The following is a 23,131-nucleotide window of genomic DNA, read 5'->3' as shown; positions in this document are numbered from 1 at the left end:
GAAAGCCCCTTCCAGCACCAGAGTAATCAATTTCTCAGAGCTTGTGTGGTCTACAGCAAAAGCCAAAGAAGGTATTTAAGTTTATACAGCCTTCAGCATTTTGATGGCTTGCTTTCGAAATATGACATGTTTAAATTTTATAACTTTTTTTACAGTTAGTTATGTCTTAAGAAAATGGTTGCTCTCAGTATAAAAAAATAGAAAGAATGGAGAATAAATGAAATTCAACCTGGTTTTGAGCTGTTTGCCCATTCTAAAATCAGACTAGCTCAAAGTTGCACCACGAAAAACTATTACAGTTGTAATTACAGCTCTCATCATTATAGTATAGCCAGTCTTAATTTAGCATCAAACACTTTGGCTCATATGAACAGAGAAGAAATATTAAATAAGAGTGGTGCTCCAAACACCAAAAACTTATTACCAGATAAGCATCCACAGAAACTTACAGGAACAGCAAAGCAAATACTTTGTCAGATGTAAGAACTCTCTACCTTTTCTAGAGCTGAAAGTCATAAGCAAATCATAAATCACTTTAGGATGGGGAAAGGAGTCTTTGTCCTTACGGTAACCCCAACTTCCCACCATGAAAGAAGGCCATCTTGAGACAAGATTTTACAGCTGGGATTTAACTCACAGGGTGGAAAAAGTGTGAGATAGAGCACTCTTGTAGGTAGGAACAAACTTCTACAACAGACTTCTCATTCTTTCATCAGTACATTTTGGATCCAATTCACTTACCATGTGGGAACAGCAAATGGGGAACAAACTGTGAATTCAAATAACTGTAAACTCAGCAAGATGTGGAAATAAAACACAGATGGTGCACTTCAGATTAAGGGTCAGCATTTCAGCGTCACTTTCCACTTTTACATTGTGATAGGTGATGTATAACAACCACCTTCTCCTCGAGACAGCACTCTAATTAAACCATGACTCACTTAGGAAAACAAGAGGCAAGTGATACCTCCTTGGAAGCCTCCTGCCAGTTGAGAGGAGCTAAGGTTACTTGGTTGAACTGTGAGTTTGCTGCCTGACAATTAATGTTTAGGAGTGGAAGTTGTCTCCACTAGACAGGCATGGCTGACAAAAGTTTCTTCAGCATTTCCATCTTCCTGCACACTACAGCAAGGCTGCTTTGCCTGGCAGGGCTGTGCCCAGTACCCACATGGTCCCTCTTCACCACCTACATTTCCAGCAAGAGTTTGCAGAGGTTGCTCTGATACCTGTTTGCAAAAACCAAGAACACAACCCACTGCTGCCAACATTCCCCAGTACCAACCCTTAGAAAGTGCTCAGTCCTAAAACCCCTCTGCAGGTCTGCACCCTGCTTGCCTGAACACTGGGTTAATTTTATTCTTTCAGACCCATTTTGTCCAAAATCTGAGGAATGGAATTTAGGATTACTTTATTCTGGCTATTAAGTGTTAATTGCTTGCCCAGGGCCCTCTAGAAAAGGGTCGTCTGCCTGTAAGCACAAGTTCAAAGAAGAAATAAAGGAGTAAGTACAGATTAGATGACAGAAAACTGTAAATCTATAGGAGCTTGAAATGCCAGATAGAGAGAAGCAGTAGTGATTGTAAGGTGATTATTACCTTCAAAATATGCCGGAGGTTGTTTATCAGATCAGAGTTAATGAGGGAGAAATCTAATAGAACTATAATATTAAATTTACCACTTTAATGGTATCATCAATGTTCTATAAATGTGGGCAATTTACAGAATGTCTGTCAGTGTGATTCTCCAGTGTGGTTAGTTTCACAGAAGCAGCACTGTTGCACCTCATCAGCTTTTCCCTTCCAGAAAACACTGGGCATTTTGCAGAGGATTGCTAAGTGAGATAGCAATCTATATCTTTAAAATGATGGAAATGCAAAAAAGGGAAAGTTATTTATGAACATGATGGGATGTTCACATTCCTGCAAGAGCTGTGTCCATCTCTCTGCCCCACTGTTGAGTCCAGCCTTCCTATTTCTGCACTGCCATGTAGTGTCCTGCTGGGTTTTCCATGACTCTCTTTCACAACCTGCAACTCTCTTGCTGCTCTCCTCAAAACCTTCCAGATCTGGATTTAGGAGAACTGCTAATAACCTCACTATTCAAGCACATTTTCAGCTCTCCTGTGTTATCCCCCTGGGAACAAAAGAAAACACTAAAAAACTCACACCCTAGAATAACATGAACAAAGATGGTAGTAAGGGCTCATAAATAAACACTTACATGAAAAGAGTCAAAATACACCGTTTCAAGATTTTGATTACTAATTCAAAAGACCTGTGAACAGTAGGAGATGGTAAATGCTGTGTTTATTAATAGCCATCTCCTCATGTATTCAAGGAAGAGTTTGCTAAAAGCAGCAGCTTCTTAATGTGGAGTTCCTCCTTCCCTCAGCATCTGCTCCAGCACCTCACTTCTGAGGTTTGCCAGTTCAAATCCCTAATACAGCAGAGATCACCTGCAAAGTTTTAGCATATGACAAATGTCCAATTAAGTAGCTTTAAATTTTGGTACTTGAGTTTCCATGATGGTCCAAGATAAAAAAAAAAGTACCATCAATGTCTCTAAAAAGCCTTTTTATAGGCCTTTCACCAACATCAACTTTTGTTTACTGTTTTCTCCCCTGGTAAATGAAGCGTTAAACCTGAAGTTCAGTGAAAAAGTGCAGGTAGTGAATGAATGATGAAGTATGAACTATAATTCAATAGCAGATGATACTTCTAAAGGTCTTTGATGAGGTTTTCCTCCATATTCAGCTTGAAAAAGACCATACAAGAAGAACTGCCAGATCACTATCCACCTGATTACCCTGTGATACACATCTCATTTTGAAGATACATTAGCCTTTCAAAGAGCCATTTATTAAACATTTCCATTTAAATAAAAATTTTCACAACCCTCAGTGAAACAGATGTATTCCCTCTTAAATCACTAATTAAGAGCAGTCTGGGACATTACAAAGCCCTTTAAAAGGAATTCAGAGAACTAGTGTCCCCCTTAAATAAATCTGTTCTGGCAATGACCCAGGAATCTTGACTTCATAACTCAAAGCTCTAATTATTCAAGAGAAGATTATAAAAAAAGGATATATCTAGACTGTTAAGACTAATAAGAAAGATTTATTTTTCCTTCAATAGGGGCAGAACTACAAATATTTGTTCTATTTTTTCTACCCTCTTATTCACTTGGGGTGGGGGAAGGAAATCAGTGAAGATGAATTTACAGAGTTATTCCCAATAAAGGTACTGGATATGACTCTCCCCAAAGAAAACCAGCTAGCAGAATCTAAACAGCTTTATAAATGATTACACGGCTAATCGCCTCTCTGCTGAAATAAAGGCAAAAAGGATTTAGAGGACAAATACAGCACACTTTATGTGAGGAAGCATGTAATGTTAAAAAAAGGATAACTGTTTGAAGATGAAATGTGACAACTCTGCATCCCCATCAAAGCCATCAGGAGCTGGCATCTGCCACTGGCCCCCTGGGCTCAGAGACTGTCACGGTAGCAGGATGTGTGACTGGGAATCACAGAGGAAACTCCTCCTCTACCATCCCACTGGTTTTGCCCACGCTGTATTGCAGGTATCACACTGGACCAAAAGAATATCATATAAATGCAATTTACAGGTGTTCCTTTTTAAACACTGACATCTTTGATGGAAAGCACAGGACTTTTGTCATGGTGAAACCACCAACATGCCCAAGCACAAACATACCTGTACAGTGACGGGGATGCTTTCTGGAGGGAGTTAATCATGAAATACCAAATGTGAAGCCCAAATGCAAATGTGAGTGGAAAAGCAGGTTAAAGAACAGCTACATATTTAATTTTACCTAATTTTAAAACAATCCTTTTGCTTGGAACACTCATTCTCTTGCTTTGTAGCATAATCAATACACTGAAACCCTTAAACAGATGCATGGTGATAGCTGAAAAGAAATCAAACTGCCTAAAAATCAAAAGCTGTGGCACTGCAGCCATCACAAAAGATCTTATCAGGACCCTGGGACATCACATGAAAAACTGTGGCAGGACAGAGCCAGTTTTGAAGTAAATAATGTGGGGTAATTCATCTCCATGCCTTCAACCTCCAAACAGCAGTACCTGCTCTCAGGTCTGATTTACTCTTTGCTCTCGCAGAGACTCTCACCTTGGAAACCTTTATGTTTTCAAACATATGCAGAGACATTGTTTGCACTACACCTAAGTATCCACTCACAGCTGCTTTGCCGTAGTACAAAGCAACTGTGATGAAAAACCTGCAAAATTAAGTACACTGGGGACTAACAAAGAAAACTGGCCATGTAATCTCTTCCCACACTTCTTACCCAAATCTCCTTTGGCAAGTGGCATGGGAGAGCATATAAGGCTGAGCTCCTCTGCTTTGTACTATTCTCTGGTGCCTCATTCAATTCCAACTGGGTGTAGAGTGAAATACAAAAAAAGCTATTCCTCACAAATGGGGAAGCAGATGGAGCAATATTTGCTATCATAAGCGCTTTTATTTCCAAAATTAAAAAACAGAACAAACAAACCCACCCCCAAACAATAGTTTCACTGGCACAAAAATGTGCTCTTGATCTGAAAGGACAGACCAGATGGAAAAAAGGTCCTGAAGTCTTCTAGATTAAACAAAAATCATTGTCTATAGAAAGGAACTAAACTACAGAAATATTAGCCCTGTTGCTCAAAACAGGGTATTTTTCTCTCTTGTAAAAGTGAAAACACATCTGGTTCGCTAATAAGTGAAAGAATTATATCCTTGAAAACTGCAGGGGACACTGCTGCAATTTGGCACTCCCTGGAACACAGGTATAAGGATTTTCTAAAGCCAGTAGTTGTATTCAGGATACAGTCCCTGCTGAACACGCAGGAAAAATTAAATGTGTATACACTAACTGGCAAGGAAAATATACCTCATATTATACAGAGCTAGATTAACTCACAAGCAAATATGCTTGAGAAAAATTATCTTTACATACTGCTGCTATCCATATGTTGCAACACAGTGATAATGCCACTATTTAAAAAGTACTTAAAACTTTTTCCTAACATAAATATTGTAAAACTATTAATTATTTTTTATGTGTTAGAAAAGAGTCTGCTGCTCCTCATCTTATCAGTGTGGGCCTTCAAATGAATATTTCATGGACCTTGCAACTATTTCTCATTACCAAAGCAGAATTACACCTCTAGGAAGAGAACGGCAACAAAAGGTACTTGGATAATAAATACATCTGCAGGTCTGGAAAGCGTTTGAGAATTCAAGAACATTTGTGTACATAAACTGATGATTTATTGCCTGGGAAGAAAACTAATGTGCACTGTCAGTGATTCTGTTTATCCTTAATAAAAATTAGTACCTAAAAATAACTTCAAAATTGTAGCTCAAATATCCACACATGTAAAAACACATTCATTTGTAACATAAAGGTCTTTATGCTTCATTTCAGCAATGTTTCCCAGTATACTGACACACTTTTGTGCTCACTATTCTAAAGAGCCTTCTGTAACCTGGTTTGCATATCCCTTTTATCAATTCATTCTGAAGTTCAGAAATACTTATGGGGCAACCCAGAGCTACAGGACTTTAAAAACCATCCTGGGAAATCACCTAAGTCTGCACATTTGACAGGAGTTTCATCACACCCCAGCCCATTTAGTCTCTCTAGTCCTCCATTACCTGCAGGTGATGGTAGTTATGCACAGAACAGCTTATTCAGCTCCTGGAGAAACTAAACTGCCCTTTGGAAGTTCAATTATCCATGAAAATCTTTAATGCAGATAATAAGCTTCAATGTGCAGTCTACAATCAATTACTAAAGTTTGTCCTATCAAACTGTGAAGTTTTGTTGTTCAATATTACTGGTTTTGCTTAGAAAGGAAGACTTTTCCTTTGTACCAGGAGATCGCTTGGAATAAAGAAACTTACTTTCAAATTTCCCACTGAAATGTGAGAGAGCTCAGGCCAGCCAGGTGTGTGGGTGTCATTGGCTTTTTCTGAGCCTCCTCACAGATCACTCGACACTTACAACCATTGATTTTTATCCATTTCTTTCCATTTTGCTCCATGCTCCTTTGTAAGACCAACCACAACAGTTGGAGCTACTGTTCTGTAATTGAGGACAGAGAAACAGATCAAACTCTGGGAAGGTGAGAGAACAGACAGCAGAAATGAAAGTAGTAAATCTCTAACATTCAGATCTCCAGTCAATTAATCCCAGGACGTGTACTTATTTTGGGGAAGTGAATCAACCATTGAATGATGACCTCCTGACATTTTAAAAACCAATTTTGTGAAGAAAAGGTGAAAAATAAAAAGAAGAATGCCATATAGTATCTAGCCTGACTTAACTCTAGGCTAGCCACTACACTGTCACCTTTTCATCTACCATCAAAAAGACCTTGCACCTTCCAGAGTTTTGCTTCTGAAGACTGCAGCCTGGCAACGAAAGGGATTGCACAGTACTGAAATAAGATTAACTGTTATTTCAGTCATGTCTGCACCAGGTATACTGCTTTGGCAAGTAAAGGTACAGACACCAGACCCACCGTAGCTGCCTCTGCATGTCGCACAGGGCTGAAACAAGTGGAGAACCAAGTAAATGGAAAAAAAACCCCAAAAGCAAACAACATGCTGAGATAAGCTTTTATGGAAGTATAATCTTTCTGATTCCTCCTGATGCACTTTGAAAAGAAAACTGCTGCCAGGTTGTTGAGTATAAGCAACTAGGACAAATGGCCAGTACTGCATGTTTATGTTAAACAGATACCCTCTGCCATCATTTCAAAACGAGGACGATTATCATGTCTGTTCAGCCTTCTGTGAACAGTGGTTTGGACATTCTGCTGCATTAGTACCTTAAAGTAAGTTGCTATCGCCTATCTTTCTCAATAAACACTGTTGCACAGATATTTCCAGGTAAGGCTGTTTGGAAAAACCTATTTAATGGATATACTCTTAGATGAACTTCCAACTAATCACAATTTCCACTAGGTGAATCTTCACATACAACAATCCTGTTTGGGGAAGTCCTGCTCTTAGAAACACTCTCTGAAACCTAAAGCCAGAATGTCAACACACTACATCCCTGACTCTCAGCCTCCCCCAAATCTTCGGTGAGCACTGGTGGACTTAAATGTGGCAGAGTGTGCCCCAGCAAGACTACTCACACAGTTGATAAACCTGCCCTCTTGCTCTCAAGTGTTTGGGCTGGCAAAATTGAGCCACTCTAGAAATAAGATGTGGCCCAAGTCTTTGCATCAGTCAAAGCACTTCTGGTAGAGGCATGGCCAAGGGGTAATTGTGGAATTGCTGCCATCTCACAGTATAGTCCAAGCTCAATGGAGCCATTATCTACCCCAAAACAGAGCATTATTTCTGATCATCTTCATTAGGCACATCGAAACACAGAAAAAATGTGGTACTTACAATCAAAAAAGTTAAAGGGATAGCTAGAGATTGAACCAGCATATTACTAATCTGGATGACGTACTGATGGATTTTTGTCTAGTTTTGACAATGGAAACTACATGCTAGGAATGAAAAAAGTAATTAATCTGAACATCTATGAGAATAACTTTGCTCAAGTTTTGAAAATCTTAATTTTTCTTAAACAAAAGACAGAAATATTTTAAAGTGAAGGCTCAGTGAACTTTACAATGAAATGAAAGCCTCAGGAAGAAAGTCAAGGAAATAACCCAGTGGTGGTTCATATGAAGTAAAAGCTAGTCCAGTGGCTGAACTATACTAACTCTTCCAAAGATTTTTCCATTGTAGCATGGCTTCATAACCACTTATACACCATCCAAATATATAAATAGGTGCCCTGCCTCTCTTCCTTACTCTGCCTTGGTCCTAGATTATGCTACTGCTCAAGTTGTAAACTCAGAGGGGAATGCCTTGGGTCTGTAAATAAACCCGTGGGTTTGGTGTGATAGGAACAGCAGAGAACTCACGACTCAAGACAACCGAACTTGAAGGCCACCTGGAATCTTGTCACAGCTGTTGTTTACTACAGAACATTGCAGGAAAAAATCAGCTCAGTGGGGAGCTGGGAGCTGAGGGTATGAGGACTCAGAGGAAGTGTGCTGGAGGGGCAGATGGCACCGAGGAGCAGGGAAAGACTTCAGTTTGCAAAAATATGTATGTGGTTCACCAACTTATTTCAACCATACTTCACCTTTGTATCCATTTCAAGGTCTCATGTCTTTATGATAGTTCTCACATTTAGGGATCAAATTCTCTGATCTCTCAGCAAACCATCCTGTGTCACCCATACAGGCAATGCTCCTATGGCCCCTCTGTGAGCTGGCATCATCCCACTCATCCTCAAGAGTTCATCAGAAAATAAATCAAACTCTTAACCAACTCTCCTAAAAAAAAAATCTAAATGATACTTAAGCAGTGTGTCATTGACAAAATAACGAGGTTGAGTCAAATTTTCTGCATCTTTCCTCCCTTCTGGCTTGACCTCTGTCTTCTACAAAAGCTGTCACTGTGCCTTCACTCAGTTCCAGAGCCAAGCACACAATGGGCACAGGGTTGTGTGGGAAACAGGAACCCTCTGGGTTTTCTCACCACTGGTACCAAACCAGTCAGCGCTGAACCACGTGCTATTCTCACCAGAATTTCTGGGCAAGAACTGGTTAACAGCACCTTTTTCCATTTTGCATTTACTAATTATCACTTCATTTAGCCCTTATATTAGTGTGATAAAAAGCAGCTGTCAGGCCAAGCATGCTCAGTCCAAGTGACCTTGTGTTCTTGTTTCTGTTTACCACATAAGCAGCAGGGAATTCCATTTTCAAAATACAAGGCTTCATAATCCATTAGCACTAGAGATTGGTCCAGGGCTCTGGATTTACTGGTCACGTGTACCAAGGAATAAAAATATGACCATACAGCCAGATTAATCTCCAGACCTGTACAGCATCCCAACCCACTATACAGCAGTCTCACTCCAAGCCACATATGAATATTAGCATCATTCTTAAAAGCTACCATTAATACCATCCCCACAGTAAATGAAGCAAAAATTAAATGCTACCTGCCCGACAATTTAGAAAGTGTGGAGACACACAATAACCAACACCACTTCTTGGATTTTCCACTTGTTTCACAAGTGAAACATAAGTTCTGATGTTCTTATTAATACACCAACAACCCACATCTCCCCCATCTATTTCTAAAAGGCAGGAATCCCTTTCACTGCTCTTAATTTTAAATCAAAAGCAAGTCCAAGCAGCTTAGCTCACCATCAAGTTCAATAAATCAGATAAAAGAATCAATGGAAAGCATTTCAAAACGTAACCTTGGTAACGTGTAAAATGTTTCCCCAGAACTTACACTCATTTGCTCTATATGCTGCTTTAGGAAATGAAATATCACACATAGGCAGAAGGACATTAGTATCACAACACTGTGTCTCCCAAGCCTAACACTGCACGTGCTCTCCTGGAAGGCACTTTTTGCAGTATGCTTTAAAAATCTGCAGCCTGCCAAGTTAGGTGATAGAAAAATAATCATATTTCATGCTGACAAAACGGAAATGTTCAATAGGAAACAATAATCCATATTTATTCTTTATGGCCATGCACAGTACTTTAAACATAATTTGTTTCGTACTTTTCACTGATAAAATGAGCATAAACTCAATGGTGTTATAACAGCATCTGCCATTTGAAGAATCAACATTTGTCAGTGTTACCACTCAATTTTAACTGGTCTTATGCAGCTCTCCTGCATGCAACACTTAGACTGAAAATGACTATTACTGTGTGTACCACTATGTGATATTTGTTGGCAAATACTGATTTTGAGTTGCAACATAATTATTCAATATTTATATAAGTCTACCAGGATAAACAATCTCTGATTCACAACGAGACAGAAAACTTCAAATTATTTTACTGCTTATCTCAGTATCCTATAACTAAGATGTTTACTAGTTCTTATTCCAGTCTGATCTAAAGGGCATACCATTATTCCCACAGCTCAGCCAAGTTAAGCAAATAAGCCTTTTGCTTAGAAGAGTGTCCCCTGCCACGTGTAGAATGTCAAAGAGAGGCGCAACAAAGTAGGATCACTCTCTACTCTTTGTATGTACCCCCAAAATGCCAAGGACAGTCTCATTTTGAGTAGTGATTCTGACCTTCTAAAGATTACCATGCTCCAGACTTCTTAGTTTTTCTTCTGGTTCTTGGGGTTTTTTTTGTTTTGTTTGTTTGGTTTTATTGGGATTTTTTGTTTGTTTTTTGGTTTGGGTTTTTTTGGGGGTTTGTTGTTCTTGCTGTTGTTTTGGGGGTTTTTTTGTTTTGTTTGTTTTGGTTTGTTTTTTTGAGTGAAAATGAGCATTTCTTTCTCAGCTTTGCTAACTCTTGTTGTTTATCTCCTATGTGAATCAAGGATGACCTTCCAACACTGGCAGATACCTGCAACAATGGCACCCAGCCATAAAATGCTGTTCAATCTACAAGTTAAACAAGCATCAGATATAAAGTTCTGCTCAGGAAATAAAAATAGAAGCTTCTTTTTTATTCACAGGTTTTAAACCAATAAGCAACATTCACCATCGTGGTGTTAACATAGACTATTTCTAAAGGCAAGCAATCACTTCGTGGCAGTTTTTTTTAGGGTTTTTCTCCACATTAGGCATCACAAGGCTTGCATCACACCATCAACTGCTCCAAAAAGGTAACCAAAAAAGCCTAATTCAGAGATGAATCATTTTCCTTTTCAACCCTATCTGCTGTCACACATGGAAGTCTGCCCAAGCTGAAAAGAGTCTCCCCCACAGCCGTGCACACCACCACAGGAAGGCTGCCCCAAAAATAAAGATGAAATTCTACCACATGTAGTCCAGCAGGTCAATGTTTTGTTACTTACAAGGCACAGCGTGGCGATAAAGATTATCTCGGATGGTCTGCTGCAAATCGTGATCCGGCGACCCCTTCTGAAACCTCTGGTTGAGGTAATGCCGCAGATCTTTGTTCAGTCTGCTTCCTGCAAAGAAAAAAACAACCATTTATTTATTTCTAAATGCACACAATTAACATTTCTAATTGAGGCAAATGTTAGATTTCCATTCAGAGTCCCCTAAATTATAGCATGCTGACTTTATGAGCAGAAGCCCATCTTCCTCTACAAATGGCTAATTACCAAAAATAACTTGCTGTAAACAAGAGGTCTCTCTTGTCTCATAATGCATCTTTCTTTCTGTAGTGTTAAACAGATCATCATTCCCTTTTATCACTTATTTGTCTGAGCAAATGGAGACAGATGATGGGAAAAAGAAGAAAAATAATAAAGGTATTGCTTTTGCAAGTCACTGGAGGGTGAGCTGGGCAGAGAGACAGAAGGCAAAAGCTACTCCCACTGGAGGTACTAATAAAGCTGAACATGGCAAAAAAAATCAAACAAGTGCTATACTTCACACTGGTATCTATCCCAACACACAGCAGGAGTTACCAAAGTATTGACTTAACGAATTAAGAGCACCCAAAGTCCTTAAAAACAACAAAATAATATCCAATGCTTTTCACTTAAATCTGTGTTATTTCCCTGTTCAGGTTTGAACACCGTCAGAAGCGTGAAAGAAGATAAATGAGTTGAAAACAAAGCAAAAACAAATGAACACACACAAAAAAAAAAAAAAAAGGAAAAAAATGTAACTCTTAATGAACATTGTCAGTTGCTGAATACCAAATCCTTTTTTTGTAGTAGAATATATGAACTGAAGAAACTTAATGAAGTCTTTTCCCAAAAATCTTTCCAAGTTTGGAGTAACACTGACATTAATTTGACCGTAGAGCCAAAACAGGGATTGAAACTCTTGTGTTCTAAAATGAAAAGAAAAAAACCACTGGAAAAGCTTCTGAGAAAAACACAACCAGGATGATCAAGGCCTGCAGCAGCTGCTACACAAGGACCAAGAGGGGGATGCTGCAGCCTGCTGTGGACATCAGCCTCCAACATGACCTGAGGCCACCTGAGGACTGGGCAGTGCTTGCCTCTCCCAACACAAGGACAGAGACCCCAAGGAAAGCTAAATAGGAGCTGGTTAAGAATCCTGCAACAGGGGCAAGAGTCCGCAGGCTGTGCAGCTCTCCCTGGAGAGCACTGTGGGGGAAAGAAGCTTATTCAGGAGATTCAAGGGGAGATGGAAAAGCATTTGTAAGACAGACCCATTGGGGGCTGCAGAATGCCAGGATGGTTTGGATTGGAAGGGACCTTAGAGATCATCTTGTTCCCACCCCCCTCCCATGGGCAGGGACACCTTCCAGTGGACCAGGTTGCTCAATGCCCCATCCAGCCTGGCCTTGAAAAGAAGAACGAAAAAGAAATCCCTTGAACTTAACATTAATTGCTGGTGGCTGGGAGACCTGGGAAAAAAATGGGGGAATATCAAATATCTTGCTGTTTTCCTTCCCTTTGGCAGGCATCTTATTAATGCCCCAGCTGAAGCCAAAATGCTGGACTATGTGGACCTCAGGCTGAACCACTGCAGCTGTTTCCACAGTCTTTTATTATTTGCATTATGATTTTTTGGATTGTGAATATGTAATGCAGAGATCATCTCAATACATCTGGACACAGAATGCAGCCTCACAGTTTCAGATTCCTGGCTGGAGCCTCTAGGAATCACTGCAGAGCAAATCAAGAATAATAATACTGCAATGGAGTCTGGGAGGCAGCAGCAGCACCAGGCAAATGGTGAAATAAGAAAGAGAGCAGATTGTTATATGACCATGGGCAGGATCAAACTACTGCAGCCCTGCAGCATTTAATCAGAAATGTTGGTTTAAAAACAAAACTAAACACAAAAAAACCTGCAGTTTGAAGTACTATGTCAAATTTTTAAAATAACTATGTGATTTGTATTTAGATCCCCCTGACAGCTTTTCCTTTTAATTAAATCTCTTTTTGAAGAAAGGAAGGCTCAGGCAGCAGGCCCAGCTATTAACAGAAGGAAATTTCTTAAAGACTAAGATGCTCATAACAGAAATAAAATAACAAAACTGAAATTAAGGGAGATGCAATTGGCTCAAAACACTTTCCTGAGTGACCCCAGCAACACCCCTCACTCCCAGAGCAAATTATCAACCCATTTTCTAGCAAGTGGTCTCCAGTTATTACACCATGGAACTGGTTTTCCACACAGGAGGCACTTGGAGGGTTTGGTAGACTTGAAAAAAAAAAAAAAAACTACAGTTTTTCAGTATCAGAGCTGACTTTCCAAACTCCAGATGTTTGATTTCATACCACATTGTTTTACTCCAGAGGGAGACCGGGCAAAAAAAAGAGCATCTGCTGAAATAATAAAGTAGTTCTTTATCTTTTAACTAAACAGTCCATATTTTTCTTTGCACAAGAGAGAGTAAGGCAAGGTGGTTTTTCATAGCAAAAAAGGACAAATATGACAAACTGTTTGGGCATAATGCAAGGGCTTATTCCAGGGAAGAAATTAATGCACAAAACTGAATGTATCACATAAGTAAACTTTCTTCCAAAATACTGTGTGATCCCTGATTCAATGATTTATGTCACAGTAGAGTCTTGAGGTGAATAAACTCTGCTGAGCTAGGGCTTGTTTGAGCACAGAAAAGATGCAATTTAATGATGATATCTGCTTTTAGCTTCCCTCTGTGCCCATTCCATCTAGCATCTCAGTCTATTAAGGCCCCACTGGAAAGTTTGGTTATTTGGTTTATGCAGGAGCTGGGATTTCCCAGCTGAGTCACTGAAGCACTAGTTAAAAAGACACTTGCAAAAACAGGGGCTATAGCAACACTTACACTCACATAAGTGTCCCCTCTGGGAGCTCAGAGTGATGCTTATTTCTATTACATTTATTTTAGAAAAGAAGGAAGAAGAAGAAAAAAAAGAGGTAAAAATAAATGCAACCCTCAAGAAGCTTGCTAAACTACATTCCTGTTGCTAAATTCCAGGAAAGTCTTGACAGAAATAAAGCCTTCTTGTAGCCCTGATGATCTCAGCTCAGCAGTCACTGAGGCCACAAGCTGTGGGTATGAGCAGGTTCAGGAACTCCCTCCACTGCATGGCAGAAGAAAATGAGCTAACACAGAAACTAACTCTATGTAGGAAGCTGCCAAAGGGATCCAGCCTGGAATACATTGGATTTTTTTACCATTTGAAATGTTTCTCTCCGCTCTGATCTCTTCCAAAAATCTCCCCAGAGTTGAGAGGGCATGCACTGGCATTATTTAGTAGGTCCTAGTGGTGCACGTGAGTTTATAAACTCTGCTATACTCTTAGTCCAAAATGTACACACCCATAATCTTTGAGAACCTGAAAAATATGCCAGTGACATTTCAGCAACCTCCTCTGTGCAAATCTTGCAGCAAAATTCACTCTGATCCTCAGGGGCATCACTGGCTCATGCAAACTCCCTCTGAGACCAAGCCTCACCTTTGACGGCTTCTGTCCATGCACCAGCCAGCACCAGACTAAAAGATGGACAGGTGCCCAGAACCACCTGATTTTATGCAAAAGTCCTCCCCTTTGTAAAATTTAAATCCATGTCATTGTACTCAAGAAAATACTTCCTTTAGAGAGGAGCTGTGTTAACTAGAAGTATATACTGGCCTTCAAAATACTCCCCTGTTCTCATGGAGACTGGATTTTACATTTATTCTTTTGAAATCCTGTCTTTTCTTCTCTGCTAAAAGCATGTAAAAAGATCCAACAGTGATAACAGTGGAGGGACAAGAGATGCAACCCAGGAACAGCAACTTCCAAAGCAGAGGATACGGGTCTGAAGACCCCGTGCTCCATTCTTCCTTTGTGCTGGTCAGGATACGTTGGAAATTGTTTATTTGCACACAGAAAAATCACCTTGTTATTTCTGTAATGAAAATTAGACTGATATATGTAGCTTTAGCTCATCAGACACACACAAAAAATGAAAGCTCACCGAAATTTATAGTTCACAACAAGTAAGGCCTGTTCAAAGATTTTTTGGTGCTGTTGCAACAGTTTCCTTTCCCTTTTTTCTCCACTGAACAAAATCAATGCCCTTTTTTAATGTGAAGATACAGTCAGAGAACCAACTTTTCACTGCATCTCTCCCCTACTCCAAATCTGAGATGCTTCCATCTTATTTTCTGAATCCTTTGAATGAAACACAGAGCAAAATGGCAGGTTTAATCTATTCGTCTTAATTATTATACTGTATTTTAGAGTACGTCTATCACCCTCCCCAACAATTACATCATAATAACATTTTAGCAGTAAATAGAAACCCAAGGGGGAAACATTTCTCATAGCAAAAAATATATTTACTGACATATGGTTTTCTGAGAAACAATAAACTGTCAGGTTTTTGTAGCTCAATGTGTAACTCAGATGAGTCTGTGATTAATGAAAAATATTGACTGATTTCTAAACACATTGTTTTCAAACCCACAATTCTGCCACACATTTGTCCTCCAACAGTTACCTGATATAAAGTCACTAGGGAAGCTATGCTTTGAACTATGCTCTGACACTTGGTGCTAAATTTCCCAGTTTCTGCAGGAAGAAAGCTGCATGTGGGATCATCTAACACCGACTTTGCTGCGTGAGAACATCACCTCTTCGAGAGCACTCCCACCAGCAAGCAGCAGCACAGACCTGGGGGCTGAGAGCTTCTAGCCTTGCTGCCATGCTGGCTTCCAACAGGGAAAGCAGACTGCATAAATGACCAAGCAGAATCTGAATTTTTTCCCAAGAAAAAGCTGAGTGTGAACATCGCAGGGCTGCCAGCACCTTCCTGCCAGCTGGTGGATAGTCTATGCCAGGACTGTGCAATATGTGTATTCTCGAGATGTATTTTAAACTTGTGCTTTATGAGTTTGGAAACTATCATTTTATAGTTTATGTTTATATTAATTACTGCAGCTGTTTGATCCCATTTCTGTTTGAGATGGTCACAGATAATCCTGATAAACAGCCACACTGACAGAGCCTATAGATGCTCGTGCAAAGATGGGTCAGGGTCAGGCCCGGGACACACTGGTCCCTGACCTATATTACACTCCTGTAAGCAGATTAAACCAGTATATATTTTTTTGCTTTACCCTTCTTTAGGAAGGAACAAATTGCTACATTCACGGTGACTGATAGCATCAGAACTGGAAAAATCTATTTTCAATTCCTGAATTGCAGCAGAATCCCCCTTCAGCTGTCAGCATCTCTGTTTAAAGGTGTCTTTAGCAGAGGGATTTTCTGTGGGCAAAGACTGTTTCAAAACAACAGGGCCATGAAGCAATGAAAGGTTAAAGGCCCCACTAAAAGGATAAAAGTGCAATAGAGTCATCTGGATTAAGACTCTCTCTCACCACCCTGATGTCTACATTGAGAGGGAAGAATTGAATTTTTTAAAGACACAAAGATTGCACGTGTTGGATTTGCTATAAAGCCCTGATTATAATGTACTGTCTTTCATCTGAAGATCTCTATCTGAAGTTATTTAACTATAAGTTATCATGGTTGGCAGGGTTTTATTTCTGTGCTACAAAACAGAACTGCAGATAAGGGGGGAAAAAACCCTACAAAAACCAAGCCAAACAAAAAAATCCAAACCCTGCTCGTTTAGAGGCATAAGCAGAAAACCTGCAGTTCATGTTTTCTAGAGCAGCAAGTGGACTTGCAACGTCAGCTGATTGGCCTTACAGGCTGGGGGACTTCACTTGTGCTCCTCTCTCCAGGGTTCCTGCTCTGCCCAGCAGAAGGTACTCAACACAAACTCATCTAAAATTACAGCCAAAATAGCTCCCCTTAACTATAAAGTGTGTTAATTAAGCTGGTTATAAATCTAAGACTCCCTTAAACTCAACAGCCTATTTTTAAAAGAAATGTTAAAATGATAATAATGCAACTCAAGACAACTTCTCTATTTATTGTTAAATCCTGACTAAAACATGGGGTGTAGACAGGGCTCCTGGGAAACAGAAGACAGTTCTTAAAACTTTTCCAACAGCAATGCCAGGGCATCACCACTGTCTCTTACTAATACTTGCCATAGATTTTCCTCAAGTCCTGTTGCAACGGTGGCCCTGATATTCACACATATATTCTGTTAATGCTTGGAGAGATTCATACTCTGTTTCTGGGAAAATTAATAGAATAATTTTCATGGTAAGGTCCAGGAGGCAGCAGTCCATCCTAGAAGGCTGAGTAGATTTTTATCATTTAACAAGACTGCACTGGTAGCTACATCATCATCAAATATTTCTAATCCCAGCAGTTGTTATGGAAATGATAATAGTTTGTGCTATATAGTTTCATCCTGTCCCATCCTTGTCTTCCAGCTGCTGTCCAAAAGTGATTATAAATAATGGGGCTATAAAAGCCATTCAATAATTAGAAGATTCATTGGCCATATGCCAGCAGTGACAAAAGAGAGTGATTTATGTAAGATGAGTCTGTCACATCTGCCGGATCAGAGTTTCATTACGCCTGTGGCTTTAAGGTCACAGTTTACACTGTTTCAACAGCCATTTGTCAAGAGGGTGCTGGGGAGAAGAGGTGAAATACATCATGGTTTTGTTTGCTTTCTTGTTTTAACTACTAAGTAAATAAGTAAATAAAGTCCAGTACCTACATTTGTTATTTCATGTCTCTTGTGAGGTCAAAGACACAAGAAAACATTCATCATGGTCAGCTGGAGTTGAAATAAGATCATGAAGAAAAAACATCCCATTCAAAAGCCTTAAGAATTCATGTGGCTTCTTAAATTCAATACAATCTAAGCATGTTCTGTCTTCCAGCCACCCATGAAATGAAGGTACCTTGTAAACACATAACATGTTGGTAAATTAATTGCTACTACATTTTCCTAACACAAGTAAACTTAAAAACCTTTTATGGCTCCGTGTTCTAAAATGATATTTAAACATTGCCATGGGAGTTCAGATTAACAATTAACACGGCTCAGCAAACACCTAATTTGATCCCAATTCCATTTTCTCCTCTTCTTTTCCTCTAAAAAACAAATAAAGAACACCAACGTACTTTTATTGCTAGGTACCAATACTAGTACCATATGTTTAAACGTTCCCCATAAATGCTTCAATAACCTCATCTGTTATTGGCAGTGATTGCTTCCATTCCAATATGGACAGTCTCTGGTGACAAAAACTACTGGTCTGAGGGTGCAGACTAGATCTTTGTTGGAAATGCTACACCCGGTACCAACCAACATACTACCTTAATTTGTACCAGTCTCCTAAAACCAGACTGCAGTCAGATGAACTGCTCAGATCAGAGCCCAGATGCTGCCATTATTCTACACAAATCCATACCTTAACAAAAGAAAAATGACTGCTCACCCTTTGCCTACCTCCTGAAGTAAAACATAAAATACTTCCCAATTTTTATGCTAAAGCATAAACTCGTAAAGAACCTTCTCCAAACAACAAAGCCTTATCCATTGCGAAAGACTTCCAGTGGACAGAAATTATGATAACCTGGAGGGTTATGCCATAAAGAATTGCACAAAGTTACAGGATGAGCTACCTGCACAGCAGTAAAACCCCACTTTGATGGAGCATGGTTAAGCCTTGAGCAGCAGCAGCCTGGCTGCTGAATCAGCAGTGACCACTTCAGTGCAGCTAGTAATTCCTGTCTGGAGAATGAATAACACTTGTTACTTCATTACTAACAGAACTTCATAAAATATTATTTTAGGTATAAGCTGTGAGTCTGAGGGAGACGTATTCACACTCAAAACTTTCAGGTCATGTTCAGAATCAAGAGCAGGCAAGAGTCTTCTTGGCACGCTACCTTTGGCATCGCTCTTAATCTGCATGGGTGAGTGAACCAGCACTGAGGTGGTAATTCAGCATTTGCTGCTACAGAAATGCACTTAACAGATCATAAATCCCTGGTGAAACTCTTCTAAGAGCACGTCATCTCATCTCCTGTACTCGCAGGGTGCTTCACCTTATCTTCTGTGCATTAATAGTGATTCATATTTCTACACTAAATTTAAACAAATAGCCTTTCAGCTGAGAAGTGCCAGAAAAACCCACAGGGCTCACGCACTGAGGCTGAAAAGAAAAAAATATCATTATTTATACACCAGGCCTGAAAATTTTGAACATTTGTGACAAATACGCTTCTGTTGCTCTCAACTGAATTCAGATCAGCAACAATAGCAAATGCAGAAGCAAGCCCAACCTTTCTCCCTTTTTGGCCCCTTCAAGCTTCTGGTGCCCTCAAAGCTTCAGCCTTGAATTTCTTGAGGCTCCTGGAGAAGAAAAGTTCCTTCACCCTCTGACACGTTTGCAGCCCAGGACAATCCTGACCTGGGAGACAGGGAGGCCACATAGTCACAGCTGCATCCCAGGAAGGTGAGCCTGCTCTACCATGGAGAAACAAATCAGATCTTTCTAGCTCAAGAAGGATCTATTTTATTATTTTCTTTGTCAAAATACCAAAGATTAAGTTCTGCTCCTCGTCTTAAATCATGTGATATCATTTGTGTCCATATAGAGCCTATAACATCATGATAGTAAATAAATGATGACATTTCTCCAGAGAAAGTGGCAACCGTACCTGCCCCAGATAAGTCTAAGGAAGGGAAAATCTGATACCTGTGAGGCAAAAATACGATAGAACATGCTGCTCAAGCAACAAGAGCATATGATGAATAGAGGAGGGAAAAGCAAGGTCAGCAGTATTAATGACTGTCGGCCTTAGATACCTCTAAAACACATTTGAACTGGCCAGGCACAAAGCTTCAGAAACATGATTTGCCTCATCCAGATGGATCCTGGCAGATGCGGAGCCATGCTTTGTAGCCATAGTTAATCATGAACCCAACTAAGTAAAAGATGGAGATTAACCACTCTTACTCTGTTACTGACTCATAGGAAACCTCTTTTCTTCCCCTATGCCGTTTTCAAGAAATGCTACAAGCTCCCTGGCTCTTGCCTCAGCTTTTTGTTTTCCTTGTTCACTTTTAAGAATCCACAGACACACGACAAGGAGGGAGTCAAGACTATCAGGTGGTCTCTGGGAATGACAGTAGAGAAGCAAGGTGAGCCAAGGTGAGAGAAGTGACCTGATGGGATGACAAATGCAGAATATTTTCCTACTAAAATGAAAAATCTCCAAGATAAAACTATAAAACTGATTAACAGCCACACACACAATAGTGTTTTCACAGCAAAGCTCAGGGAGGTATGTGGACAAAGAACAGAGTAATGCAACATCCTCTGGTCTTGTTTTCAATGAAGTTTGGATTAGTATCATGCTAAATACTTTATCCAGTTTTGTGGCCAGATCAGTGTTGACCCAGAGTTAACTGGCTGACAATGAAGCTGTAACATTAAAGCTATGTCCATAAATGCCTCTGCTTGGCAGCAACCTTAAATCAAGTGCCCAGAGCAAAGCCTCAGCTCTGCAAAGCTTTACAGCAAACCAGACCCAGAGGTGACTGTAGGGAAGCAGAGACATTCCTCTGAGCAAGGCATTCAGCCTTGCACACAAAGGCACTGCTGTGTTGGGGCACTTCGCACTGCGTGTTCCAGCAAGGAAGAGCAATGAGGAGTAGGAAGCGATCAATAGTGGCAAGAATCGTTGATGTTGCCACGTAGGCTTAAAAAAAAAAAAAACAAAAAAAAAAAACAAAAAAACCCCAACAACAACAAAAGTAAGAAAGAAGATAAAAAACCTCCTACACAACTGAAGTGAAGGCAGAATGAAATCATTGTAAGAGAGTGCCACGGGATGCAGCCTCTGAAGGATGCAGTGGAACGGCTCCTACCCCGTCTGCTCTGAGCGTTTCCATCAATGGACACAGACTGGGCTATGTGAGCAGCCCGACCTTCCGGCCAGGCTTCCCAGGAAAGCTCAGCCTGCCCGGGAGCCACACCACAGCGTTTGTCACCGACACGCCTCTGTACAACCGCGCTGTGTGAAGCCACCTGGATAAGGCAGCATTGTTCCTTTCCCTTGGCTCTAAGATGCCAGCAAGCTCTGCATTTTCTGGGGTGAAGGGAGGGTTTACGGGAGCAACAGAAGTAGGGTGGGGGTGAAGAAGAAAGGCTAGCTAAAATAATAAGAATGGGGAAATCAAGATGAAAAGCACTTGCAGTCTTTCACTCCAAGGAAAAGACCCATTCCTGGAAATGAGATGCACATCTCTCTGTGTCTCCTAAAAGGAGTTGCCATATGTTCCAAAAGTAGGATATAATATTTGAGCTGTAAAAGCCAAATCAGCTTGAGAAACAGACGGCACTACAATGCTTTAGCAGAACAAGCCCCCCATAACAATATGCCAACAAACTCATTTTCTAGAATGGCACTAGGAAAATATTTGCAAAATCTGAAACCCATTCCCTAAATACAGCATTTGGTTCTTCCAGAATGGGAAAAAAGTGCCACATGTATGCCAGAATTGGGGAATTCTAAATAGCTCTTCATATTCTTTAATCTGTTTTGCTTGCTTTTCTCTGTAATTTTTGGATAATGGTTTTTGGAGCTTTTTTTTTAAACTTGACCTCAAACTTCTTGAGCAATAATTCTTGTTCTTCCTTGATCACTGCAGGAACAAATTCCCATGGCCCAGCCAGGTCACCTCTGAATATCGATCACAGGGTTATAGTTTTGTGCTGTGACCTCCCAGGCTCCAGGACAGATGTCAATATTAACAGCCTAATTTCCAGAGGTACTGAATACATAAAATCTAATGCTGAGAACCTGTGATTGTTAGGCTATAAACACACACTAAATGCAGATGTTGTCAGAACACAATCTTTAATTTTTTTTTTCCTCACAAGTATCTCTATCACATACAAGATGCTTGCCTTTTTGGAAGAAACCAGCTAAAAATCATGTGTCCATTGGAAGATCTGTCCAGAGCATGTTCCAGATGCTTTTTCCTATTCTCCTGTATGGTTGAATGATACACACTCAGGTGCACCAGCATCTGACCAAAGAAAAAAAAAAAATTTTTTTCCTCTGCAATATATCCATTTACAGAGTGCTACAGGTTAATTTTCCAACCTGCCCAAGAAATTTCCCAGAACCAAGATTTGCCAAGAAACAAATAAAACCAGAAACAAGACTTGCTGTGGTCTTGCCTTAGCAAGTAAAGGTCCTGCTCCTACTATGTTATTTTCAAAGAGCACAACTCAGCTTGACCTCAGATGGACTTGCTTTTTTTTTTCTATTTCAAATATAATTACACATTTATGTACAGATAGAATAGATGCCAAAACACTAACATACAGTACAGAAAGGAAGCACACAGGCAACAATGCTCTGTGATTTAGAAAATCAAGCTCTCAAAGCTGAATATAATTATGAGCTAAATCTGTTGGGAAAAAACCATTTAAATGGAAAAACGTGTATAACAGTTGGGAGCTGTTGAACCACATTTTACTAAAGGCCCAAGAAGCCACAAAAATTGAGTAAGGTCGTCACACTGGTTTAAAAACTAACCTGGCTTATAGGGAAAGTGACTGCAGCTTCTTTCAGTTTCATGTTGTAGACAAAGGGAAAACAAGATGTAAGCAAGTGTACTAGCTCTGGTTAATTATTCTAACTGTGAACATTTTTGTTTTATTTTTACTGTACTATTGGAAGTGATTTCTGAGGTTTGGAGGATATTCTCCATCCCTGGAAAATGTTGTATCAATATTGAGTGTTTTTTTTGAAAAGTTCAAGATGAAAGAGAAATTGATTCAAACTAGTTCTCTAATGTCCTGAGCTATTACTTGGAAATGTAATTTAGGAAGACAGTGTTGAACAGGCAGATAAAGGATCTGGAAGAATGGGGAGCCAACAGCAATTTAAAAGAGTTCAGAGTAAAATGATGCAATGAGCTGAATCTTTTGAATTGCTCAGGTGACCAAGAGCCTAGGCAAGTTGAGAAAACCTTCCCGGTAAAAGGGAAGTGTTAACATGGCTATTCTGCTGTAAAAGCAATTCAATAGACAGCATTGTGGGCCTCCCTTTTGCGCAGGAAATGGAACTGAAATTCTAAAATCAGATTTTCCAGCACTGACAGAATGAATGAGTTGGCTGGAGCAAGCAAGAACTATGGCAGTCAGTTACAGGTTTTAACAAAGTACCACTGCATCTTATTGGCAAAACTCAAAAGTAGAAGTGAGAAGTGA

General features: G+C 39.9%; 1 protein-coding gene across 28 annotated transcripts in view; it reads right to left on the bottom strand.

The window, feature by feature from the left end:
• The window catches only part of MAGI1 (membrane associated guanylate kinase, WW and PDZ domain containing 1), a 335,447-nt gene that overhangs the window by 157,664 nt on the left and 154,652 nt on the right, over positions 1–23,131 (bottom strand). For all 28 annotated transcript variants that reach the window (XM_048316067.1, XM_048316068.1, XM_048316075.1 and 25 more), the window contains exon 2: positions 10,890–11,006. In XM_048316067.1, the coding sequence (XP_048172024.1) occupies positions 10,890–11,006 (117 nt within the window). The remainder of the gene's footprint in view (positions 1–10,889; positions 11,007–23,131) is intronic.

The sequence above is a fragment of the Corvus hawaiiensis genome, chromosome 11 (assembly GCF_020740725.1).
Source record: "Corvus hawaiiensis isolate bCorHaw1 chromosome 11, bCorHaw1.pri.cur, whole genome shotgun sequence".
Lineage (NCBI taxonomy): Eukaryota > Metazoa > Chordata > Aves > Passeriformes > Corvidae > Corvus > Corvus hawaiiensis.
Note: the sequence above shows the minus strand (reverse complement) of the source record. Positions and strands in the feature narration are given on the sequence as shown.